Raw genomic sequence first — 18,267 nt, 5'->3', positions numbered from 1 at the left:
AATAAATAGCAATAAATAACGAGCGTGAAATAATAAGATAAAGAGTCCTTAAAGTGAGACCATCAGTTGTGGGAACACCAGAAATAGAATGAGTGTAGTTATCCCCTTTTGTTCAAGAGCCTGATGGTTGAGGGGCAGTAACTGTTTTTGAACCTGGTGGTGCGAGTCCTGAGGCATCAGTACCTTCTACCTGATGGCAGCAGTGAGAAAAGAGCATGGCCTGGGTGGTGAGGATCTCTGACGATGGATGCTGCTTTTCTACGGCAACGTTTCATGTAGATGTGCTCAATGGTTGCTCAATGGAAGTTTGCCAAGGATTTTGATGGCATGTCAAATCTCCGCAGACTCCTGAGGAAGTAGAGGCACTGTTGTGCTTTCTTTGCAATTATATTCATATGATGGGTCCAGGACAGGTCCCCTGAGAGAGTAACACCTAGGAATTTACAGTTACTGACCCTCTCCTCCTCTGATCCTCCAATGATTACTAGCTCATGAGCCTCTGGTTTCCTTTTCCTGAAGTCTACAATTAGTGCCTTTGTCTTATTGACATTGAGTGAGAGGTTGTTGTTATTACATCACACAGCCAAATCACCAATTTCCAGGTCTCCTTCACCCACCCCCACCCCGGTTAGAAATCCAGTGAAAACAGCAACGAATCCTCTAGAGATAAAAAAAATTGAGCGAATCTCCAATCCTGTGGGTGTAGTCACACAGTAAGGAAACAGGCCCTGTGGCCCAACTGGTCCATGTCAACCAGGATTCCCATCCCAAGCTAGAACCATTTGCCTGCATTTAGCCCATTTTCATCTGTACCAGTGCTTCCCAACCTGGGGGTTCTCAGCACCCTCGATTAATGGTAGACAGTCCATGGCATAAAAAAGGCAAGGAACCCCTGCTCTAAATCTTTCCTATTCATTTACCTGTCCAAGTGTCACTTAAACATTAATGTACTTGCCTCAGTCACATCACTCGTTCCATATACAGGCCACCCTCTGGGTGAAGAAATTTCCCCTCAGGTTTCTATTGAATCTCTCTCCTCTCACTTCAAATCTAGGATTAGAGATCAACAAGCCTCTAGTTCTTGATCTCTAATCACAGGGAAAAGCTATGTTCACCCTATCTCTGCCCCTCATGATTTTACACACCTCTAGAAAGTCATCCCCCAGTCTCCAACACACCAAGAAATAAAGTCCCAACCTGATCAGCCTCTCTTCATGATCCAGGCCTCAAGTTCTTGCAACCTCTTTGTAAAGCTCCTCCGCACTCCTTCCAAATTAATGGCATCCTTCCGATAGCTGGCTGACCACACAAAGTACTCCAGGAGGAGCCTCACCAACTCTGTCATGGATGGGACCCCTGATCCTAGCTTCCTCATCTGAGGGAAACAACTGCCTCATACCTAATCCTCTGAAGCCCAGTAAGAACAGTACGTTTCACTGCGGCATCATGACCGAGAAAGCTCACCAATCCCACTATCTCTTCAGAAGGAATTTGGCGTGTCCCTACCCATCGCCAATGTTTACGGATACATCACAGGTTGGTATGGCAACTCTCTGCCCGTGACCGCAAGAAACTGCCGAGAATTGTGGACGTGGGTCAGTACAACACGGAAAACAGACTCCCGCCATGCACTCTATCTACACTTCCCACTGCCTTGGTTAAGTAGCCAACATAATCAACCCTGACATTCGTTCTTCACCCCCTCCCTTCAGGCTGAAGACACGAAAGCCTGAAGGTACCTTCCACTGGGCTCAAGGTCTGCTTCTATCCCGCTGTTATAAGACTATTGAACAGTTCCCTAGTACAGTAAGTTGTACTTGTGACCTCACAGTCTACCTCGAGATGACCTTGTCCCTTATTGCCTACATGCACTGCATTCTCTGTCACTGTTACAAATTATTCTGCATTCTGTTATGTTTTACCTTGTTCTATGACAATGCACACTGTAATGTACTGATTTGTATGAACAGTATGCAAGACAAGCCTTTCACTTGTTATATGTGACAATGATAAACCAAGTCCAATTCATTCTTCTTAACTTAAAGGGAGTACAAGACAGCTTGCTCTGCTCTCTCTACGCCCATGACTGTGTAACTAAGCACTGCTCAAATGTCATCAATAAATTCACCAGTGACACGACTGCTCTTGGTAGAATCTCAGGTACTTGGAGGCGTACAGGAGTGAGGTAGATCAGGTGGTTCAGCGGTGTCACAAAAACAACCTCACACTCAGTGTCAGTAAGACAGAGGATTGTGGACTTCAGGAGGGAGAAGTCAGGAGAACACACACGTGTCCTCATCGAGAGGTCAGCAGTGGAAAGGGTGAGCAGTTTCAAGCTCCTGGGCATCAATATCGCAGAGGATTTATCCAGGGCCCAATACATTGATACAATCACAAAGGTACATGAGTGGCTGTACTTAGGAGTTCCAGGAGATTTGGTATGTCACCAAGGTTTCTTATAAATTTCTACAGACGTACGGTGGAGAGAAGCGTGTTTGCATCAGCCCCTGGTATGGAAGCTCCAGTGCACATGTTGCAAGAGGCAGCAGCTCCATCACAGACACAACCCTCCCCACCATTGAGGACATCTTCAAAAGACTCTGCCTCAGGAAGGCAGCGTCTAACAACAAGAACCCTCACCATCTAGGACATGCCTTCTTCTCATTGCTGTTGCAAAGCAACAGATTTCAGATCATCAAGGGCAACAATAATAAATCTGATTCTATGATCATTTTCTCATATTGGCCATCATCTGTCTGGGCACTGATGCAGGAGCTGGGGTGCCATGTTACAGCTGTGAGACCACACTGGGAGTATTGCAACAACAAACTGGACTGGTCTAAGAACACTGAGGCTGTCTACAAGAGGGGTCAGAGCCGTCTCCATTTCCTGAGGAGACTGAGGTCCTTTAACATCTGCCGGACGATGCTGAGGATGTTCTACGAGTCTGTGGTGGCCAGTGCTATCATGTTTGCTGTTGTGTGCTGGGGCAGCAGGCTGAGGGTAGCAGACACCAACAGAATGAACAACCTCATTCGTAAGGCCAGTGATGTTGTGGGGATGGATCTGGACTCTCTCACGGTGGTGTCTGAAAAGAGGATGCTGTCCAAGTTGCATGCCATCTTGGTCAATGTCTCCCATCCACTACATAATGTACTGGGTGGGCACAGGAGTACATTCAGCCAGAGACTCATTCCTCCGAGATGCAGCACTGAGCGTCATAGGAAGTCATTCCTGCCTGTGGCCATCAAACTTTACAACTCTTCCCTTGGAGGGTCAGACACCCTGAGCCGATAGGCTGGTCCTGGACTTATTTCATAATTTACTGGCATAATTTACATATTACTATTTAACTATTTATTACTATTTTCTATTACTATTTATTATTTCCATGACTATTATTATTTACTAATAGTAGTATTACTATTACTATTTATTATTTATGGTGCAACTGTAATGAAAACCAATTTCCCCCAGGATCAATAAAGTATGACTATGACTAAGTTCTCATCACGTAGGTATAGGAATGATGTCATTAATCTGGAGAGGGTTCAGGAAAGTCACTTCAGTTATAAGCAGGGCTTTAGTTATAAGGAGAGGCTAGATAGTCTGGGACTAAACACAAGAGATTTTGCAGATGCTGGAAATCCAGAGCAAAATACACAAAATACTGGAGGAACTCAGCTGGTCAGGATGAAGCTATGGAAATGTCGAGTATTTATTCATTTCCATAGATGCTGCCTGACCTGCTGAGTTCCTCCAGCATTCTGTGATAGTCTGGGACTGTTTTCCCTGGAATGAAGGAAGCCAAGAGGTGACCATATAGAGGTTTATAAGCCTATGAGGGGCATAGATAAGGTGGAATGTCATAGTCTTTTCCCCAGGTTAGGGGAGTTTAAAACTAGAGGGCACAGGTTTAAGGTGAAAAGGGAAAGATTTTGCCCACAGCGTGTGTCAAACATGATGCTGAATTAAACTGATTTCCTGCTGCCTACACAATCTCTGTATCCTCCGTTCTATATCCTGCATGTCACTGTGCCTATCGAACAGCCTCAAATACACTTCCATCATATCTGCCTCCACCATCACCCTACCAGCACATCCCAGGTACCCACCGCTTGGCATAAAGATAAAAAGGTTAAAAAAAATACTGGATAGACTAGGAGTGTTTTCCCTGAAGTGGTGGCTGAGGGGTGACCTTTTAGAGGGGCATAGATGAGGTGGATGCTCACTGCACTCTTCTCCCAGGGTGGGGAGTCTCAACTAGAGGACACAGTTTTAAGGTGGGCATCCATTAGTCTTGCGAGACCATGGATCTGCGCCTGGAAAGTCTTCACTCTCCAGGGTGCAGGCCTGGGCTAGGTTGTATGGAAGACCAGCAGTTGCCCATGCTGCAAGTCTCCCCTCTCCACGACACCGATGTTGTCCAAGGGAAGGGCATTAGGACCCATACAGCTTGGCACCAGTGTCGTCGCAGAGCAATGTGTGGTTAAGTGCCTTGCTCAAGGACACAACACGTTGCCTCGGCTGGAGCTCGAACTCACGACCTTCAGGTCGCTAGTCCACTTGGCCACGTGGGAGGGGAGAGATTTATAGAAGACCTGAGGAACAACCTTTTACTTAGTGCGTGGTGGGTATATGGAACGAGTTGCCAGAGCAAGTGGTTTGGGCAGGTACATTAATAACATTGAAAAGATACTTGGACAGGTATGTGGATGGGAAAAGTTCACAGGGGTTTAGGCCAAATACAGGTAATAGAATAAGTAGGCTCCTTGGTTGAAATGGACAGATTGGGCCAAAGGACCAGTTTCCAGGCTCTGTGACTCTCTAAGGTTGGTGCTGTTGTCAATGGTGAGAAGGATTACCGGTGAGGTAAACGTGAATTTAATCACACGTAAAGGGACAGAGGGAGCTTGAAGTCGAAGACAACAGCTCCCTGAAAATGGCCACACAGTTTCATAGGGTGTTAAGGAAGGTGAATGGCAAGCTTGCCTTTATTGAGTTCAAGAGTCAGGAAGTTATGCTGCAACGTTATAAAATTCTAGTCAGTCCGCACTTGGAGTAATGCATAAATGCAGTAGATTCTGCAGATGTTGGAAATCCAGAGTAACACACAGAAAGTGAGGGAGGAACTCAGCAGGCCAGGCAGCATCTACGGAGGGGAATGAACAGTTGACATTTTGGGCTGAGTTCCTTCATCAGGACTGGAAAGGAAGGGGAAGGCGTGTTTAGTTGTAGGTGGGGGCAGGCAGGAGATAGACAGAACGATGTGCTGGAGTTGGAGGGGTGGGGCACGTTGGATGCTAGGTAAGGAAAAGGGAACCCTATCCCTGTTATGGTGGCAGGAGATGTGCGGGAAATAGTGGGACATGCAGGTGGAGTACTGCATTCAGTTCTGGCTACCCTACTACTAGGAAGCGTGTGGAGGCTTTAAGAGGGTGTAGAAGAGGTTCACCAGGATGCTCCCTGGATTAAAGAGTATGAGCTATAGAGGTTGGACAAACATGTTGTTTTCTCTGGAACAGTGGAAGCTGAGGAAAGACCTGATAGAATTTAACAGGATTCTGAGAGATGCAGATGTTATACGGAACTAATTAACCAATAACATCTAACTCTTTCTGCCTACACAATGTCCATTTATCTATCTAAGAGCCCCTTAAACACTTCTATCATGTCTGCCTCCACCACTACCCCTGGCAGCACACTCCAGGCACCTGTCACTCTCTGTGAAACAAACTTGTCCCACACATCTACTTTGAACCTTCATTCTTCCACTTTAAATCCACGTCCTCCAATATTAGACATTTCAACCCGGAGAAAAGGGGTGTCAACTCTGTCTGTGCTTCTCATAACTTTATAAACCTTTATCAGGACTCCCCTCAGCCTCTGCAGAGAAAACAACCCAAGTTTGTCCAATCCCTCTAATCCAGGCAGCATCCTGGTGAACCTCTTCTGCACCCCCTCTGAAGGCTCCACTGAGCGTGAGTGATACTCTTTGGGGACAGTGCCGCAATTGTGGAGAGGGAGTGGAAGGGGGGTTTACGGGAACAACTGAAGGACATGATTTCCGTGGAGAAGTTCTGAGAGTGAATGTCCTCAGAGCAGAGGGGACGCGTAGTGATGGGATTTCATCGGGGGGGAGGAAAGAGGTCTCGTGAGGGTGAACGGACAGAGAGGGTGAGGCTGTGGGAACAGTGGGGGGTCTGTCTGAAATAAAAGAAATAATGGAAATAAAGATAATGGGAGAGAACTATTTCCTGGAGCAAAGGGTCAGGGGGTTGTTGTCCTTACCCCTATTCTACAAGGTCAGGAGGGTAACAGGACTCGCCCCACTTCCCAGGAGGAGGGCGGCTCCAACAGTTCTCGAGAAGCTTGACACTGTCTGGGACAGAGTAGGCAGCTCGATCGTTTCCCCATCCACCCATCTCTCCCAAACAACACCTCCTGTCACCACCAGCTGTAGCGTGCACTAACACACTGAAGCTATCCCGAAACCTCCACCTCTCCCACCCAGAAGGACATGGGTAGCAGGGGGGATGGGGGGTAGGCAGGGGAACATTAACACCCTCAGCGTCCCCTCTTTCCCTGACCAGGAAATCTATTGGCCATTCTTTCATTGTCAGCTGGTCTCAACCCAGGGACTCCCTCCCCGCTCCAACAGCAAAGTGGGAGCACTCTTCCCACATGAACCATGGTGGTTCGAATGGGTGGCTCAACCTTACCTCCCCGACACCACAACCACTTCTATAACCAGTCCTTATGACACCAGAAAGACTGTACAACAAACTGTACTCCCTGCGGAGGTGGCAACTCCCTCTCACATATAACCAGGCGGGTGGGGGGGGGGAAGAAAGAGTGAGAGAGAGAGAGAGAGAGAAAGAAGAAGAAGAAGAAGAAAGGAGTGGAAAGGGGAGAGGGGCTAGAAGAGGAAGTGGGTGCTGGGTAGGGGGCTGGAAAGGGGGAGCGAGTGAAGTGGAGGAGGGGAGTGAAGAGGAGGAGGGCTGTGAAGAGGGGGAAGAAGTAGGAGAGCGGAAGTGGCAAGGGGGGGTTGAGGGGGAGCGAGGGGAGGAGAGTGGAGAGGAGTGGTGAGAGGGGAGGGGTAGGGGTTGAGAGGGTAGAGGAGAAAGAGAAGGGAGAGGTAAGAGGGGTGGTGAAAGAGGAGGAGGGTGAAGAGGATAAGGAGGGGGTGGTGTAAGGGGGGTTGAAGAGAATGGGGTTGGAGGAGGGGGTTGAAGAGGAGGGGGTGTGAAGAGGGGGAGTAAGAGAGCAGAGGTGGTGAGGGGGTGGCAAGGGGGGAGAGTGGAGGGGAAGGGTTGAGGGGAGAGAGTAGAGTAGGGAGGGGAAGAGGAGGGGGAAGAGGGGGTGGTGGAAGAGGAGGGGGATGAAGAGGAGGGGGGATGAAGAGGAGGGGGATGAAGAGGAGGGGGAGAGGGAAGAGTGGAGGGGGTTAAGCGGAAGGGAGGGGAGATGGTGAGAGTGGGGGGAGGTGAGAGGGGGTTGAGGCAATTTGAGGGGATGTGGTGGGACAGTGGGGGCGAGAGTGGGGGAGGAGAGTTGAGGGTGTGCGGGGAGCAAGGGGGTGAGAAGGGGTGGGATGAGGGCAGAGATGTGAGGTGTGAGGGGAGTGAGGGGGTCAGAGGTGAGAGAGTGGAGGATGAGTGGTGGTGTGAATGGGGGAAAGAGGGAGAAAGGGGAGAGTGGGGAGTGGTGGAGTATGGAGGACAGGGGAAAAAGGGGAGAGAGAGTTGAGAGGTAGGGGAAATGGGGAGGGAGAGGTAAAGCAGTTCAGGGGAAAGAAGGAGACAATGTAGGTTCCTTTCCTTCTTCCAACTCTCTGAGGCTCCAAGGCTTGAAGGCCCGTTTCCACGACGACCAATCCCACCAGAGCTGGCCTGTCGCCATGGCAACAGATCCCTGAGGAAAGATTGGCTCCAGTATCAGCTGCTGCTGAATATTCTGGGGTGGATCCAGAGACAGGATACAGGCCCCAGCTATGTCTGTACTTCCACTGTCCCTGAACCACAACACCACACCGGCAGACTTGTGAGAGTGAGACTGACTGTGAGAAAGCACTGCATGTCAGAGTGCCTCATTCTGTGTTTGACCCCAGGAGTGCGTGATGGGACAATGTGGAGGGAGCTTCACTCTAGGTCTGACCCCGGGAGTGTGTGATGGGACGGTGTGGAGGGAGCTTCACTCTAGGTCTGACCCCGGGAGTGTGTGATGGGACGGTGTGGAGGGAGCTTCACTCTAGGTCTGACCCCGGGAGTGTGTGATGGGACAATGTGGAGGGAGCTTCACTCTAGGTCTGACCCCGGGAGTGTGAGATGGGATGCTGTGGAGGGAGCTTCCCTCTGTGTCTGTCCCCGGGAGTGTGTAATAGGTCAGTGTGGAGGGAGCTTCACTCTGTGTCTGACCCTGGGAGTGTATGATGGGACAATGTGGAGGGAGCTTCACTCCAGGTCTGACCCTGGGAGTGTATGATGGGACAATGTGGAGGGAGCTTCACTCCAGGTCTGACCCCGGGAGTGTGTGATGGGACGGTGTGGAGGGAGCTTCACACTGTGTCTGACCCCAGGAGTGTGTGATGGGACGGTGTGGAGGGAGCCTCATTCTGTCTCTGACCCCAGGAGTGTGTGATGGGACAGTGTGGAGGGAGCTTCACTCTGTGTCTGACCCCGGGAGTGTGTAATGGGACGGTGTGGAGGGAGATTCTCTCTGTGTCTGACTCCAGTAGTTTCTGACGAAAAGGTGTGGAGGGAGTATATTGTTGCGAGTGTATTGGAAGTATATGTCAGAATCAGGTTTAATATCACTGACGTATTTTGTGAAATTTGCTCTTTTGTGTTAGCAAAACGTTTAAAGTCATAAAAATCACTAAAGGTTAGAATCACAAAATAGAGAATCAGTGCAAAAGAGGAATCGTGACGTTGTGTTCGTGGGTTCATGGACCATTCAGAAATCTGATGGCGGAGGGGAAGAAGCTGTTCCTGAATCATTGAGTGTGGGTCTAGAGCCTCCGGTACTTGCTCCTTGACGGCGGTAATGAAAAACGGCAGGTCTCTGAAGGTGAAGGTCCATGATGAGGAATGCCTCCCTATTGAGAGAAACACACACACACACACACACACACACACACACACACACACACACACACACACACACACGCAGTGTAGAGGAATACCGAGATGAGATTTGTGTGGGCTCTAGAGGGTTTCCGAGATGGGGAGCAGTGTAGGGGCCAAAGGGGGTCACAGACATGGCGGTTCCCCACTCTGTCTCTGTGTGACTGGATGTGACCTGGGCACTCCAGAGCTGGGGTGAGTTCAGGTCTTGGGATGAAGGCTGAAGTTCGGTTTGAGGTGTGATGGAGGTCTCCCCTAGTCCTTAAACACATTGTCCCCCAGCTCCTTTCCAGCTCCAGTCTTGGCTTTCCTTTGATGCTGGAAATTTCTGGCATATGTTGGCCCTGCCGTGAAATTTCAATATAGAGGTCAGATATTTTCTAGGAGAGAAGCATGCTCCCTCTCCTCATGTTTCACAGCTCCTGGGCTGACTGCAGTCAGCTCCAATCATGGGACGAGTCTGTTGTGGGTTTCCTCCCCTCACTGTCCTATCTCCCCGCCTCACCAATGTTCCTCACTGCGACTCCAACACACTCATCTACTCCTCCCTCTCTCTCCACAGTCTCTGTATGAAACTCCACCCTTCCCTCAATCACATTCAACCCCTCCTCTCCCTCTTCATTACACTCTCCTCATCCAACCCTGTCCCTGCTGTCTTTAGTAACTCTCATTTGCCACTCATAAATCTTCCACTCTGCCTTGCTCTCTCTGTACACACTACCGCATTCCCGCTCTCCCTCCCTAACCCCTACCCCATTACCTCCCTCTCTTGCTAGTCTACCACATTTCTTTTCTCTCCCTACACCCTACATTCCCGCTTTCCCTCCCTGCCCCATTACCTCACTCTTTCACTAGTCTACCACATTCCCTTTCTCTCCCTGCAACCTACATTCCCTCTCTCTCTACATGCTACCCCTTTTCCTGTATCTCCCAAAACCCTACCACATTCTCTCCCTCCCAAAACCCTACCCCATTCCCTCCCTCCCTACACCCTACCCCATTCCCTCCCTCTCCCTACATACTCCCCATTCCTTCCTTTTCTCTCTCCCTACACCCTATCCACTCCCTATCTCCCTACACCCTTTGCTATTTCCTCTCTCACTCCCTACACCGCCTCATTCCCTTTCTCTACCAACACCTTACCCATTCTCTCCTTCACTCTATACCCTTCCACTCCCTACGTCCTACCCCATTTTCTCCCTCATCCATCACCTTACCCCATTCATCCCTCCTTCCTTACATCCTATCCTATTCCCCCCTCTCTCCCTACACCCTACTAAATTTCCTCCCCCTCCCTACACCCAACTCCATTTGTCTCTTCCTACACTGTACCCTATTTGCTCTCTCTCTCTCTCCCTACATCCATCACCATTCCCTTTCAGACTAAACCCTACCCCATTCCCTCTCCCTCTACACTCTACCACATCCCTCTCTCCCCCTACACCCTGCCCCATTCCCTCTCCCTACACCCTGCCCCATTCCCTCTCCCTACACCCTGCCCCATTCTCCCTCTCCCTACGCCCTGCCCCATTCTCCCTCTCCCTACACCCTGCCTCATTCTCTCTCCCTCTACACCCTGCCCATTCTCCCTCCCCTACACCCTGCCCCATTCTCCCTCTCCCTAAACCCTGCCCCATTCTCCCTCTCCCTACACCCTGCCCCATTCTCCCTTCCTCCACACCCTGCCCCATTCTCTCTCTCCCTGCACCCTGCCCCATTCTCCCTCCCCTACACCCTGCCCCATTCTCCCTCTCCCTACACCCTGCCCCATTCCCTCTCCCTACACCCTGCCCCATTCTCCCTCTCCCTACACCCTGCCCCATTCCATCTCCCTCTACACCCTGCCCCATTCTCCCTCCGCCAATACCCTGCCCCATTCTCCCTCTCCCTACACCTTGCCCCATTCTCCCTCTCCCTACACCCTGCCCCATTCTCCCTCTCCCTACACCCTGCCCCATTCTCTCTCCCCCTACACCCTGCCCCATTCTCCCTCCCCTACACCCTGCCTCATTCTCCCTCTCCCTACACCCTGCCCCATTCTCCCTCGCGCTACACCCTTCCCCTTTCTCTCTCTCCCTACACCCTGCCCCATTCTCCCTCTCCCTACACCCTGCCCCATTCTCCCTCCCTACACCCTGCCCCATTCTCCCTCTCCCTACACCTTGCCCATTCTCTCTCTCCCTACACCCTGCCCCATTCTCTCTCTCCCTGCACCCTGCCCCATTCTCCCTCTCCCTACACCCTGCCCCATTCTCCCTCTCCCTATACCCTGCCCTATTCTCCCTCCCCCTACACCCTGCCCCATTCTCCCTCTCCCTATACCCTGCCCCATTCTCTCCCCCTACACCCTGCCCCATTCTCCCTCTCCCTATACCCTGCCCCATTCTCCCTCTCCCTATACCCTGCCCCATTCTCCTTCTCCCTGTACCCTGCCCCATCCCCTCTCAGTAACTCCCACTCACTCTACCCTATTCCCTGTATCTCTCTAACTACAACCAATGTCATTCCCTGTCACTCTCTCTCCCTACAACCTACTGCATTCTCCCTCTCCCCTACACCCTACCAATTCCCTCTCTCACTCCCTACACCCTACTCCATCCCCTGTCTGTCACTCCCTACTCCCTCGTACATTCTCTCTCTACACCCTATCACATTCCCCCTCTCTCTCCCTTCACTCTTCCCCATTCCCTCTCTCTCACTCCCTCTCAACACCCTACCCCATTTACCTTCTCTCCCCATGCCTTTTTCCATTCCTTCTTTCATTCCCTATTCCCTACTCCATTCACACTCTCTGTCCCTACCTCCTACTCCATTCCCTCTATCTCTTTGTCACTACAGCCTACCATATACTCCCTCTCTCTCTATTCTCTCCACCTTACCTCACTCTGTCTCCCTACACCCTACCTCATTCACTCTCTCTCCCCAATACCCTCAATCTCTCTCTACTACACCCTATAGCATTCCTCTCTCTCCCCACAGACCATTCCCTTCCTCTCTCTCTCTCTCCCTGCACCCTACACCACTCCTTTCCTGTATCTCCCACCCTATTGCCCCCACCTACACCCTACCCCGTTCCCTCTCCCTGCACCCCACCCCATTCCCTCTCTCCCTCTCCCAATACTCAATGCCACTCACTCCCATTCTCTCCCTACACCCCACCCTATTCCCTCTCTCTACACCCCACCATATCCCTCTCTAACCCTATACCCTACCCCATTCTCCCCCTCTCCCTACACCCCACCCCATTCCCTCTCTAACCCTACACCCTACCCCATTCTCCCCCTCTCCCTGCACCCCACCCCATTCCCTCTCTAACCCTACACCCTACCCCATTCTCCCCCTCTCCCTGCCCCCCACCCCGTTCCCTCTCTCCCTCTCCCAATACTCAATGCCATTCCCTCCCACTCTCTAACCCTACACCCCACCCCATTCTCTCTCCATGCACCCCACCCCATTCCCTGTCTCCATGCACCCCACCGCATTCACACAATCTCTCCCTCACCCTACTTCATTCTCTCTCTTCCTCTCTACCAACACTCCACCCCTTTCCTCTCTCTCCCTACAACCTGCCTCATTCCCTCCCTCCCGACACCCGACACCATTTTCTCTCTCTCCATGCACCCTATTTCATTCTCTCTCTCTACCAACACCTACCCCATTCTCTCTCTTCCTACACCCTACCCCATTCCCCCAGGATCAATAAAGTATGACTATGACTATGACTATTCCCTCTCTCTACCAAAACCCTATCACATTCACTCTCTCTCCCTATACCCTACCTCATTCCCTCTCTATCAACACCCTACCCCATTCCCTTTCTCTCTCCCTTCACCCTCCCCATTCCCTCTCTTAACACCCTACACACTGCCCCACTCCCTCTATGTCTAACTACGAACAACCCCATTCCCTGTCATACTCTCTCCGTATACCCTATCTCATTCCCTTTCTCCCTACAGCCTACCCCGTTTCCTTTATCTCTCCTACACTATACAGCATTTTTTCTCTCTGTATACCCTATCCATTTCTTCCTTCTCTCCCTCTCCATATACCCTACCTGACTCCCTCTCCCTCTCTCCCTACACCCTACACCACTCTCTCTCTCCCACCTACGTCCCACTCTCTCCCCACATCCTCCCCATTCACTCTCTCACCCTATACCCTATTCCACTCACCACCCTCTCCCTATACCCTCCACTACTCTTTCTCCATACACCCTTCCCCATTCACTCCCTCTCCCTGCACCCTATCCCATTCACTCCCTCTCTCTCCCTGCACCCTATCCTATTCCCCCCACTCTCTCCCTACAGCCTACCCCATTCCCTCTCTCTTTCTACACCCTATCTCATTGTCTCTCTAACTACACCCTACCACATTCCCTCTCTCTCTGTAAACCCTACCCCATTCCCTTCCCCTCTCTCTCTGCACCCTACCTAATATCCCATCTACCTACACCCTACTCCATTCCTTCTCTCCCTCTCTCCCTACTCCCTATGCCATTCACTCTCTCTCCCTGCACCTTATCCCACTCCCACCCTCTCTGCCTACGCACTAGCCCATTCCCTCGCTCTCTCCCTATACACTACGTTCACTCTCTCTCCTTCTCTCCACCAATACCCTACTCTATTCTCAATCCTTCTCTCCCTACATCCTACCCCACTCGCTCTCTCTCTACTACACCCCACCCCACAGCATTCCCTCTCTCCCAAAACACTACTCCATTCCCTTCCTCTCTCCCTGCACCCTACACCACTCATTGCCTCTTCTCCTACACCCTAATTTCCTCTCTACCTTCACCCTACCCCATTCTCTCTCTTCTCCCTACACCCTACTCATTCCCTCTCCCTCTTTCACATCCTACAGCATTCCCTCTCTCTACACCCTACCCTATACCCCCTCTCTCTACATCCCACCCCATTCCATCTATCTCTCTCCTTACAGCATTCCCTCTGCCACTCTACATCCTTGCCCATTTCCCTCACTCTCTCCCCATACTCTACCCCACTCCCTTTATCTCTGACAACCTACGTTCCCTCTCTCTACACCCTACCACATTCCCTCCCTCATCTCTCTGCAACTGCCATTCTCTCTCTCCTACACCCTACCCCCCTCCCTCTCTCTACTGCACCCTATGCATTCCCTCGTTCTCCCTACACCCTACCCCACTCCCTCTCTCTACTACACCCTATGCATTCCCTTTGTCTCCCTCCCTACTCACTAACCCATGCCCTCTCTCTCCCCTACACCCCAAAACATTCCCTCTCTCCCTCTGCACCCTACCCCACACCCCCTCTCTCTGCTACACCCTACCCCACTCCCTCTCTCTCCAACCTACCCCATTCTCTTCCTGCCTCTCTCCACTTTCTCCTTCCATCCCTCCCTCGTCATCACTGTCTCCTTTTCTCCACTTTCCTCTCTTTTCCACATCTTCTCACTCCCCTACCCCTCCATCTCCCTCACCCCTCCCACTCCCTCCTCTTCCCTCCCCTTCATCGCCCCCTCTCCCCTCCACTTCCCCTTTCACCCTCCACCTCCCCTTATCCCTCGCTCCCTACCTTCCCTTAGCTCCTTTGCTGTCATTTGCTTCCTCCATCCTCCCCTTCCTTCCCTCTCATTCCCTTTATCCTACCCCTCATTTCTCTCCACCCTCTCCCAGCCCTTCATTCTGCCCACCTTCCCTCCCTCTCTCCCTTCTCTCTTCTGTCCCTGCCCTTCCCCTTTCTTCCCCCTGACTGTGCTCTCTCCCTGATTTGTTAACCTTTAGTCCACTCGTCTCAAGGTCTCCTTGTTCCAGCCTCGTCTGCACTGTTCTGACTGGCTGATCCCTCTCCTCACCTCCTTCTGTGTCTCCCTCGCACCGCCTCCCCCATCTCCCTGTACCCTATCTCTGCCCCCTTCCCTCCTCCCAACTCTCTCTTCACCTCCCCCTCCCTCCCATCTCCATTTCTCACCCTCCTCTCTTCCTGCTCCCCTCGTTTCTTTCCCCCATTCTCCCTACCTCTCCCCTTTTCCCTCTGTCACCTTCGTTCTCTCTCTCCCCCCCCCCAATTCATCTCCCTCCCCCAGTCCTTCCCTGCCTCGGCCACCCCACCCCAGCCCAGCCCTTCCCCCGTTGCCAGCTGCTGACCGACTGAGATACCAGTCGGTGTCAGCGCTGCCGTCTCTGCGTCTCTCGACGGTCACAGTAACGTCATCACAATCACCCATTGTCTGATTGCATCCCCACAGTTACCCATTGTCTCTCCCTCTCTCGCCACCCTCTGCCTACCCCCTCGCTTACCTTACATTTCTCCAGATCCCCACCCATCACTACCTCATCCCTCCTCTCTTCAAATCTGACACCTCTCTGGCCTCATCGCTCTTCAATCTCCCACTCCCATTTCTGCATCGTTCTCCCGCACTCCCCTTCTGCTACACCTTCTCCATCCTCTGTCACAGTCCCTCCATCTTCCTCTGCCCTCTGTCTCTCCATCTCCCTCTCTCCACCCATCTCTTTCCATTCCTCCCATCTCTCTCCATTCCTTTTCCTCCCCATCCCTACCTCCGCCCTCCCTCTCCACCGTCTCTCTCACCTCTATCCCTTCCCTCCCCCATCCCGCTCTCCACCCTCCCTCTCCCCCACTCCCACCATTGCTCCCATCATATCCCCCTCTCCTTCCTCCCCTTCCTCGTCCCCCTCTCCCTGCACGTCGTGCATTTTCGGACGATCCTGGGAGATGGAGGGAGGGAGGGCGGGAGAGAGAGAGAGTGAGAAGCGCTTTGACATCGACACTGATCCGGCTTCATACAAGGACTCACCTCCACACCCAGCGCCCCAGCGACAAAGCACAGCAACCAGAGGCCGATCTCTCTCCAGCAGCCGAACGCTACCAACACCATCCTGACCCGCTGTACAGCTCCGAGGTTGTTTTTGCGAATGTCTCGCTTTCTCTCTGCGCCTCTGTTTCTCCGCGCTGGGCTCTGAGAGCAGACACCGCCTCTCGCACAGAAATACTGAGGCAGATTCACTGGTGTGAAAACACCTCCCACCGCGCCGGCTGCAGCTCACAGGCGCCTCCAGTCGTCCAGCGGAGGGACTGCTACAGAGGGAGGGAGAGAGGGAGAGAGGGAGAGAGAGGGGAGGGAAGGAGAGAGAGCGCCCTAGCCCTGGGCAAACCATGTGATCCACAATCTGTTGAAGGCCAGATTCGTGGTATTCAAGTCTGGCAACCAAGTTAATAACAAGAGGTCCACGTACGATCTCCAGAAAGCCATCTCACGGGCAAAATGGCAATTCTGGACCAAACCTGGAGGATGTTTTACAGCCGTGTCAGGGCTTGAAAACTATCAGCCAAGCGACATAGGTGACTACAACGCTTCACTTCCAGATGAGCTCAATGCCTTCTATGCTCACTTTGACCATCAGACCATGGAGGAAGCTTCGCGAACCTCCACAGCCCCTGATAACCCTGTGATTTCTGTCTCTGAGACTGATGTGAGAACTGGACCCACAAAAAGCAGCCAGCCCAGTTGGGGTCCCTGGCCAAATTCTAATGCCCTGCACTGATCAACGGGCTGCGGCATTCACCAATATCTTTAACCTCTCATTTTGGCAGTCTGAGGTACCCAACTGCTTCAATTATACTGGTACCCAAGAAGAACGTGGTAATCTTCCCCAATGACTATCATCCAGTAGCACTTACATCCACTGTGATGAAGTGTTTTGAGAGGTTGGTGATGAAATATATCAACTCCTGCCTGAGAACTGACTTGAGTCCAGGCCAACTTGCCTACTAGTACAAGTCCAGAGCAGATGCCATTCGTTGGCTCTTCACTCAACCCTCGACCATCTAGACAGGAAAGATGCATACATCCGGATGCTCTTTATTGATTACAACTCTCCATTCTATACTATCGTCCCCTCAAAACTAATCAATAAGCTTCAAGGCCTTGGCCTCAATACCTCCTTGTGCAACTGGACTCTCTGTTTCCTCGCTTGCAGATCCCAGTCAGTTCAGATTGGCAACAACATCTCCTCCACAATCTCCATGGGCATAGGTGCACCAGAGGGCTGTGTGCTTTAGCCCCCCTCACACCTATGGCTGTGAGGCTGAACATTAAGCTCCAACGCCGTATTTAAGTTTGCTGAAGGCACCACTGCCTTTGGCCAAATCAAAGGTGACAAATCAGCATTTAGGAGTGAGTTTGAAAATCTGGCTGGGCGGTGCCACAACAGCTTGTCACTCAATATCAGCAAGACCATGGAGCTGAATATTGACCAGGACGAGGAAACCAAAGATCCATCAGCCAGTCCTCATCAGAGGATCATAGGTGGAAAGAGTCATCAACTTTAAATTCCTCGATGTTATCATTTTGGAAGCCCTATCCTGGGCCCTACACGTGTACAATTATGGAGAAAGCACACCAGCACCTCTATTCCCTTAGAAGTTTGTGAAGATTCGGTATGGCATCTAAAATTTTGACAAATATGTGGCGGAGAGCATATTGACTGGCTGCACGATGGCTTGGTATGGAAACACCAATGCCCTCGAATGGAAAACCCTACAAAAAGTAATGGCTGAGGGCTGGTCCATTGCGGTTAAAGCCCTCCCCACCATTGAGCACATCTGCACGGAGTGTCGTCACAGGAAAGCAGCATCCGTCATCTGGGACCCCCACTATCCAGGCCACGCTCTCTTTTCACAGCTGTCATCAGGAAGAAGGTACAGGAGCCCCACAACCCACACCACCAGGTTTAGGAACAATTATTACCCCTCGACCATCAGGCTCTAGAACCAGTGGGGATAACATTCACTCAAATGCACTTGGCCCATCACTGAATTGTTCCCACAAGCTATAGAGTCACTGTCAAGGGCTCTTCATTTCATATTCTCAATAGTTATTGTTCATTTATTTATTTGTTTGTTTATTTTTTAAAATTTTCTCAGTTTGTTGTCTTCTGCACGTTGGTTGTTTGTCCATCTATTGGGTGTGGTCTTTCATTGATTCTATTGTGTTTCTTGGATTTACTAAGTATGCCTGCAAGAAAACAAACCTCAGGGTTGTATACGGTGACGTATATGTACTTTGATAATAAATTTACTTTGAACTTTGAGAGAGAAAGAGAGACGGAGATGGAGGCAGTAGGTCCCAAGAACTGACCCTC

At 51.3% G+C, this 18,267-nt stretch overlaps 1 protein-coding gene across 2 annotated transcripts in view; it reads right to left on the bottom strand.

The window, feature by feature from the left end:
- The window catches only part of aplp1 (amyloid beta (A4) precursor-like protein 1), a 49,696-nt gene extending 33,552 nt beyond the window's left edge, over window positions 1-16,144 (bottom strand). The window contains exon 1 of one of the 2 annotated variants that reach the window (XM_063038926.1): window positions 15,921-16,144. In XM_063038926.1, the coding sequence (XP_062894996.1) occupies window positions 15,921-16,001 (81 nt within the window). In that variant the 5' untranslated portion in view covers window positions 16,002-16,144. The remainder of the gene's footprint in view (window positions 1-15,920) is intronic. The other variant, XM_063038925.1, reaches the window with a different exon arrangement.
- Between the last annotated feature and the right edge of the window lie 2,123 nt (window positions 16,145-18,267).

This window comes from Mobula hypostoma (genome assembly GCF_963921235.1).
Source record: "Mobula hypostoma chromosome 8 unlocalized genomic scaffold, sMobHyp1.1 SUPER_8_unloc_1, whole genome shotgun sequence".
NCBI classification, from domain to species: Eukaryota; Metazoa; Chordata; class Chondrichthyes; order Myliobatiformes; family Myliobatidae; genus Mobula; species Mobula hypostoma.
The sequence above is the reverse complement of the archived record's forward strand: the minus strand, read 5'-3'. Positions and strand labels throughout refer to the sequence as shown.